Here is an 8,375-nt window from a genome sequence, read left to right on the forward strand (position 1 = left end):
TTCTGCAGCTGAGGTTGTCGTATCCAACCTGCGACGAATCAGACTACGTAGCAACAGCACTGGAACAAAACACTCATCGCCAAGGGAACAAGGTAGTCCTCAGTGCTTCGGCAACCAGCTGGAGACGCCTGATAGGCAGCGTCTCTCGCCAGGACGCAAAGTCCCCAAGTCTGCATCGGTGTCCACCCTCTCTCTCATTATCACGCCAGGTCAGGACCCAAACACTGTTACCATAGCAACACTGCAGAAACAGTCTTCTCCTCCTCCTGGAACATGATGTGGTATACACTCTTGAAAATAGGGGCTTGAAAGGTTGCCATAGAAGAAGCCTTTTTGGTTCCACGAAGAACCATTCAGTCAGAGGTCCTTTAAAGAACCATCTCTTTATTACCTTTTTATAATCTGAAGAACCTTTTTACGTCACAAAGAACCTTTATTTTGGATGTTAAAGGTTCTTTATGGAACCATTTAGACACAAAAGGTTCTTGTATGGCATTGTGAAGCACCTTTATTTTTAAGAGTGTATAGTAATAAAACATAATTTTTAATTAAATAGAAGTATAAAAGCTGTAATATTATTTATAATTATTAATTTCTTTATTATTAGATTATTTACTTGTATTTGAAGAGTTTGGTTCCAAAATGAGAATGAGAACTTTTTCAAAAATCATGTTTTTTATTATGTTATCATGTTTTTATTGCGTTAGTTTGCTGTGTTTTTTAGTTATTTCTGCTTAAATCAAAACTGAATTAAAAACGGAGTGATGTCATATTGGAACCAAACTCTTCATTTGATTTTAGTATTAAATGTTTTTAATTCACATTTTTGTGACATTTTCATCTTTTTTTTGTCCCCCAGATGACGGCAGTGGCAGCCTACATGCACGCTCCATTTCTCCCCGCTCGTTTTCCTCTAACCCGTCATCTCGAGACTCCTCCCCCAACCGAGACCTGTCACTCAGCATCAGCAGGCTCCGCCCCCCAATCATCATCCACAGCTCTGGGAAGAAATACGGCTTCACCCTGCAGACCATTCGGGTTTACATGGGCACCAGCGACATCTACACCATACACCACATGGTCTCAGTGAGTGATACGTTAGGTTTACAAGCAATACGCCCAAAAAGTGTAGAGTTCAGGTGATTTTATTTTTCCGGTTCGCTCAGGGTGTTGAGGAGAGCAGCCCGGCTCATGAGGCGGGTTTGCGAGCAGGAGATCTGATCACTCATGTGAATGGAGAGTCTGTACAGGGTCTGGTGCACACAGAGATGATGGAGCTTCTGTTGAAGGTACGGAAACGGTCAACAATACTGTCATCTTTGTTCTCACATGCCCGTAAATCCACTTTTACAAATCGTTTGATTTGAATAGTTCAGTAAACATTTGTTGTTCTTTTATGTCTAATGTGCAGAGTGGAAACCAGGTGTCCCTTCAGACTATCGCTCTTGAGGACACGTCTATAAAGATCGGGCCGGCACGCAAGAGCAGCTGTAAAGGAAAGATGGCCCGCCGCTGTAAGAGAAGCAAATGGAGGGACAATCAGGATCGGTCAGTGCAGTTTTTTTTTGTTTTTATGCAGTATAGATGCATTGAGAATAGTTAGATGCACATGTGTGAACCTGATAAATCTGTTGCGTTCACTCAGGAGACGGAGCGTGTTAAAGAAGCTGTCTAAACAGAGCACAGTCATGCACAGCAGCCGGAGTTTCTCCTCCGGTCTGCATCACTCGGTGTCCTCCAGCGAGAGTCTTCCCGGCTCTCCCACCCACAGTCTTTCCTCTGGACCCACCACACCCTGCCGGAGTCCTGTCCCAGACCACACCGCCGGTATGACCTCACGTATTAACTTTTTAAGTTTAAGAGTACCTTTACATGATTAAAACTGAGAATTAATAAAACTATCATTCGTGCAGATGCCGGCGTCCCCCAAACCACCTCACCATGTTCCTCCAGCTCGCCGAGTTCACCGGCGGTCCAAATGCGCCCCAGCACGCTGCACGGCCTCGGGTCCAAACTTGCCAACCAGCGCTACACTAAAGTAGGAAGACGGAAGTCCACCAGCAGCATCCCGCCCTCGCCTCTCGCCTGCACCTCCTCTCCGCAAGCTCTATCTCCCCAGCGCTCTCCCTCCCCCCTCCCCAGCATCTCCAAAACCCTTCACCACTCCTTCCACGGCAAGACCCTCTCGCCCCCCACCATCATTCGGCACGTGGTCAGACCCCGCAGCGCCGAACCCCCGCGCTCCCCTCTGCTGAAGAGAGTCCAGTCCGCAGAGAAACTCTCGGGGGCTTTATACGCCGACAAAAAACCTCACGCCCCCCGCAGGCACACGCTAGAGGTCCCCCATAGTGAAATGGATGTTCCGGGTGACGTTGAGGTAGAGGCGGATCACGGCAGGTTCGGCGGGTACCTGTGCGGACAGCGGTTGAGGGACTGGTCAGGTGACCGCATGGAGCAGATCGTCGTTATGCGCAAACTGAATCTATCTGAGCGCCGGGATTCCTTTAAGAAACAGGAAGCTGTGCAGGAAGTGAGCTTCGATGAGCCGGACGACAGAGCCCCACAGATTCCTGCTCAGACCAGCACCAGGCCGGTGTGGATGACAAGCGATGTGCAGTCGGAGGAGGAGTGCGAGGTGAGAAGGAACCCGCTGGTTCCGCAGATCGCCGTGCAGGGATCTGAAAGCGAAGAAGCAGATGAGTGGCAGTTTTGCTCGGACGAGGAGGAGGAAGAGGCGGTCAGTCAGAGTGACCCTCGGCCAGACCCTTGCATGGACAGAGATGCTTCAACAGCCACGCATGAGATCGCAGAGACGGCCACGGATACGACGAAGCTGGAGAAGCTTCAGAGTCCAGAAAAGGGCAAATTGAAAGAGAGATCAACAAAGTGAAGTCTGTTACCGCAGAGCTTCATCTGCTTTGGCGTCTGCTGAGATCGTTTGTGTGATTTGTTACCGCGCAGAATTCAGTTACAGAGAGAAGTTGCTGTGTTTTATAACATGTCAAGTGAAGCTAGTCTTGAGCAGGGAATTTTTGCTTTTGGGTTTTATTTATGCACATTTGAAGTATGTATGTAGACCAAAAAAGAGCAACGTTGTGCGAGTAAATTTTTTCTGTGCGTTCGGTGTGCCTGCGGAGGAATGACATTTGAATCTGTTTCGAGAGTTCTTTGTTTTTGCATAAGTGGGCAGGTCTACTTTAAAAGCTGCAAGTTTTAATAGATTGTGAAAGAAAATTACACATTGTGGAATATTACATGAGAAGACCCACATGACAAGAAGTTGCAAAAGCGTTTGAAATGATCTTTTTATGGCGGAATAAAGGTCTTTGTGTGTCTGCCATGGAAGTTTGTAGTGCAAATTGGCCCCAAAAAGTCATTGTAAATTTCATGCTTTAAAGCAAACAATACTTTTACACCAGATTTTATTTTACGTCTTGATTTTTAGATCAAGTTGTTTTTAGAGTGAAAAGTCCCTCCTCAATGCTTCATGCGGTAATATTTGTTGATGCAGAGTTGCAGTTGTTTCACTTGTCACATTTTCTGCAACTAAAAATGATCTTGTCATTGATTTCTTCACATTCATGGGTAAAACCTCACCATTTTTTTCTTCAGAGTTCCCAGGGTTTTGGTTGCGTGTTGTTTTTACCCTCAGAATGCATTTATGTACTCCTCACATCACTTTGCGTGACTTCCCGTTCAATTTATTTGATACCTAAAGTAATGAAAAACATTTTCACGGGTGCTAAGGCGAACAGTTTCACGGTTGCTTCAGATTTGATATGTGAAGCATGCAGTCCACACACGGGTCATCTGGAACTCATCTGCGTGCACTGAACTCACTGCATCGTGAGTTTTCCATGGACTGTTGACTTGTTTCCCACATGCTTTTGTACCTGGAATAATGATGATGTTTACATTTTTTATACGCGTGAATTTCTACCGTGTGAATGAATGTGTATGGCCACTGTTAAAGACAAATCTGTGCTGAACTGGAGGTGGTGGGTAGAGGTTTTAGGTTTTGGTATTATGGTGGCTTTATTGTTAAAAGGCACATACAACAAATACTGCACACATCAGACTGGATGTTTCATGTGAATTATATGCATGACCCGCTTCCCAAACACAAATGGTTATTCGTTATTTTTTACTGTTGTTTGTTTATCTTGGGCTTTTACTTAAGTGGGCCTGAAACGGGACAGTATTTCTATTGCACATATTGTTATAAGCTGCATGAGAAGGTGCAACTGGATGTTATTTTGTCAGGATTTGATTGATGCTGTATAATTATATTATTACTGGAACGGCACACGTTCAAAAACATTTCTCGTACATTTTTGAGGTTTTTAGTTAATTGCAACCAACGTCGCAATTTTATGCATCAGGCTGCTGGATTGAAATTGCAAGCACAGAAATGTGTGTACATTGTTTAATAAGCTGTGTTTATTTCTTTTTGACTGTCAGCCGACTGTTTGCATGCTGCATGTTAAGTGATGACACAGTAAGCGTTGGCATGGCAACATAAGTGCAATATGTGTTTAATGGTATAACCGAGCCTTTAAATTACAGCGATTAAAAGCTTCATGTCATGCAGACTCTGTTGTGACATCTTATCCCTCTATTATCACAGACTTCTGTGGATGAAGTGTTTGCTGTCTACAATCTTGTTGTGTGGATCCCAAAGCCACTGTAAACCTGTTTTTACAGGTCTGTGTGACCCTCGCTGCAGTTTCATTCACAACGGTGATAAGTCCATCATCTCTAGATCTTCTTGTGCTGATGGTCTGCTTCCATTTTTTCAGAATCGTCAAGAAATCTTTGTCCGTGTTTGGAGAAAAAAAACTTTTATAAGTATTTTTTAATGTTGTTATAACTGTTTGTCTTATGTTTTGGAATAAATCATTCACTGATTTAAGAGGTAAGATCTCTGACGGTTCTTTTGTTTTTACTCTTTAGTGTTCACATGCATTTACATCTGCCAACAAGACATTTTTGCTGAAGTTCCATTTAGACATTTTCTTAACATAACGCATTCAAACAATGGTTCCTAGTATTTGGATTTTAGGGAGTTTTAAAAATACAGAGCGGTTCAAATAGGCACACAAACATGAAAATTGCAGGATTAATAAAGAGAATTATTCATGCTTAAGGTTGGCGGTGTTGAGCTGTAAGGAGAACAGTGTGATCATAAGTTTTGAACCAGTTTTATTTAATGGGTTTATGTAAAAGTGAATTCATGTTTTTTGGTCGATAGTTTACCATTTGTATTTCCACTGTTTTAATGCATATACCATGGTAAAACTATGGTTACTGTAGTTAAACCATGGTTATTTCTTGTAAGTGCAAGCCACCTGCTCAAACAAATGTTACCAACAACAATTACAGGATTTGGAAGAAGCATACAAATGTCAATATTAAGATATAAAATCATGTTTTTACTAAGTTTTTAAACATACTGATAGGTCAGGTGTCAATATTTGCTGGTTTAAATACTTATGGGAAGTATCTTTTAGGCCTGGTTTCACAGACTAAAATTAAGGTTAGACCTGTCTTAACTGAATATAACTTGCCCAGAAATATCTTAAAATATATTAGTGCCATTGTTTTGTCTCAAGATGCACACCAGTAATGTATTCTTCTAAGGTATTTTTATAAAAGCGACAAATATCTTAATTCAACTAAGGCATAGTCCTGGTTTAAGCTAAGCCGTGTCTGTGAAACCGGGACTTAAAGGGTAACACTTTACAATAAGGTGCTATTTGTTAACAATTAGTTAAGGCATTAGCTAACATGAACAATACTACAGCATTTATTAATATTAATTCATGTTAATTTCAGCATTTACTAATACATTATTAAAAACAAACGTTGTCACTGTTAACATTAGTTAAAGCACCATGAACTAACATGAATAACTGTATTGACGTGAACTAACATTGACAAGGATTAATAAATGCTGGAAAACTAAATTGTTCATTGTTGGCTAATATTCTCTAATGCATTTACTAATGTTAACTAATAGCACCTTATTGTAAAGTGTTACCACTTAAAGTTTTAAAGCATTTTTTTGTTACTAATAGTTTTCCATGGTCAAGTGAATTGTCACATCCATAACAGATCATATTCTCATTAATAGAATGTTGAAAATGAAACTAAAACAACTATTTTGTGGTCTATGAAGAGCCATCCGTTCTCCATTTGTTGGGTATTTTTGCTTCTGGTTTGTACATTTTAATTCGCAGAAATCCTAAATTGCCTCTCAAAAACACGCGTCCTTTTTATCACACCCATAACACATCAAATTCCCCCCTATTTTAAAATAGAATGAGACTGATATTTTTTGATGTCTGGACTTTCTCAGCAGGGGTTTAACAAACAGATGGTTCAATATACTGGTAATTCTCTGAGAATTTATATTTCAAGTTTTGACTAAAAATGTCACATGACGCTGGAATTGCTCGTCTTCATTTGATAAAGTAACCTGAATCTGTGTTAATGGTTAACTTCACTTGTCACAATGTTTGCTTTTGTGTGGATTAAAGCATGTACTTTAGCACTATCCTTTCTCACTAATACCTTCATGTTTGACTCATCTGGACCGCAGAAGAGATCTAAACCATGGGGAATCATCCCTGTACTCCATCTCCAGCCACTATAGACAGTATTTACAGTGTCGCTGAGGAGCACCGGATCATCCCTGACATCAGCCTGGACGACACCGTCTCAAACTTTCTGTCCCTCAATTCAAGCGCTGCTCTCAACCTGCAGTACGCGTCTATCCAACATCACCTGACCCCAGACCAGCTCTCGGCTTTAGACACAAATCTCACTTCAATTTTCGGCCGGAGCACAAATGTTTCTTACGGTGGAGTCGGAGTCGTGGCGCTGGCTTTATCTTTCCTCCTCGAATCTCTCGTGTCCGGTATTATCGGCTGGACAGATGCGACCGGTGACCCGTTTACGAGACCTTTCGGGACAGAAAACTCCTCAGAAATCAGCAGCATTGTAAGCGAATACCTCAAACGGGTGTCTAAAAGTGCCAATGACGTCGACGAAATGGGAGAAATAACTGAACTCTACGACCAGAAGTTGAAATACGCTTTAATCGAGCTGTACGAGAGCATGACCCTGGATCGTCACCTGAACACTTCCGGTATTAAGCAGTGGATTAATGGAGCTGCGATTCATCTGCATATGAGGATTCAAGGGATTCGTTTGGCGTCGGTTCCTAAAGGTACAGCCGAATCTCTGCGGCTGTCTTACAGGACGGGTCTGGCCCGATTAATACAGCTGTACGCGGGTTACGTCAGACACAATGTGAAGGAGCGGACCACCACACCGGGACCCCCGCTCCGGGCGGGATTTTTAATCATCGAGCCCGGCAGAAAGATTCGACACCGTGTGGTTCATAATCACTGCCAGTCTCAGGCTATCGCCTCTGCGGTCATGACTCGGATTTTATCAGCACAGAATATCGGAATGATAGAACGATTTTTTGACGAAACGGGTGAAATGTTAGACAACTTGCTGTGTCAGAGAGACACGTTTGAACTGCACAGAGAGCAGGGCCGCGTTCAGCCCCGACAAAACGTTGCAAAACGGTTTTTAAACGGAAACGGTGGTGCGGTTGAACGCCCTGTTGTGATGACGCAAGAGTTGAACTATGGCAGCTGAGAAGGCCATTCTTTGTGTTCTTTTTGAAGAATTTTCGGAGTCTGATGAAATCGGTATAAATACGTGTTGAATACTGCAAAATACATCTCTTCTAATATCTTCAATTGTTGCTTATACCGAGCTGCAGCGGACATACTTTAACGACTTTACTTGGACCCATTGTGCGAGCTGTCTCTTTAACACCGCGTGTGTTATACACATGTTGCTGCTGATTGGGCCGACATTCTTGACACGCCCACCAAACAAGAGAAAACGCATCTCAAACCCTGTTGCAAACCGTTTCCAGGAAACGTGTCGTTCACACCGTTGCGCACCGGCTTGAGCTTGAACACACGCCCCTGCACGTCTCTGACTAAAACCAATATGGTTTCAACGGACGCACGCGCTGTCCCGAAGTTAACTTCCGGTCTGTGTTTGGTTATAATAATTATAATTTTAGATTTAATTTATATCAATATGATTTCTTATTAAGATTTTATTGTATATTAATTGTATTAGCCTAAATTAAATAAACTACTCCACAGTTATTGATTCTTTGCGGAGGTCAACAGGAAATTAAATTTGGGCCATGTAACGTTTGTTTATGTTTTTGCAGCTGAAATCGTTTTTATTAGGCTATGTTGTTAAAATAATGCGATTAGTTTGATCTATGTAGTATGTTTTGCTTTACTAAGATACTAAATTAGTATTACTGTTTAATAAAT

At 42.1% G+C, this 8,375-nt stretch overlaps 1 protein-coding gene across 10 annotated transcripts in view; it reads left to right on the forward strand.

Annotated features, from left to right (window-relative positions):
• Positions 1 to 4,934, forward strand: part of mast3b (microtubule associated serine/threonine kinase 3b) — a 31,738-nt gene extending 26,804 nt beyond the window's left edge. For all 10 annotated transcript variants that reach the window (XM_057361815.1, XM_057361816.1, XM_057361818.1 and 7 more), the window contains 6 exons: positions 9 to 209; positions 860 to 1,086; positions 1,167 to 1,289; positions 1,412 to 1,548; positions 1,646 to 1,827; positions 1,914 to 4,934. In XM_057361815.1, the coding sequence (XP_057217798.1) occupies positions 9 to 209; positions 860 to 1,086; positions 1,167 to 1,289; positions 1,412 to 1,548; positions 1,646 to 1,827; positions 1,914 to 2,890 (1,847 nt within the window). In that variant the 3' untranslated portion in view covers positions 2,891 to 4,934. The remainder of the gene's footprint in view (positions 1 to 8; positions 210 to 859; positions 1,087 to 1,166; positions 1,290 to 1,411; positions 1,549 to 1,645; positions 1,828 to 1,913) is intronic.
• The last annotated feature ends 3,441 nt before the right edge of the window (positions 4,935 to 8,375 follow it).

Source organism: Triplophysa rosa, linkage group LG20 (genome assembly GCF_024868665.1).
Source record: "Triplophysa rosa linkage group LG20, Trosa_1v2, whole genome shotgun sequence".
In the NCBI taxonomy this organism is placed as follows: Eukaryota; Metazoa; Chordata; class Actinopteri; order Cypriniformes; family Nemacheilidae; genus Triplophysa; species Triplophysa rosa.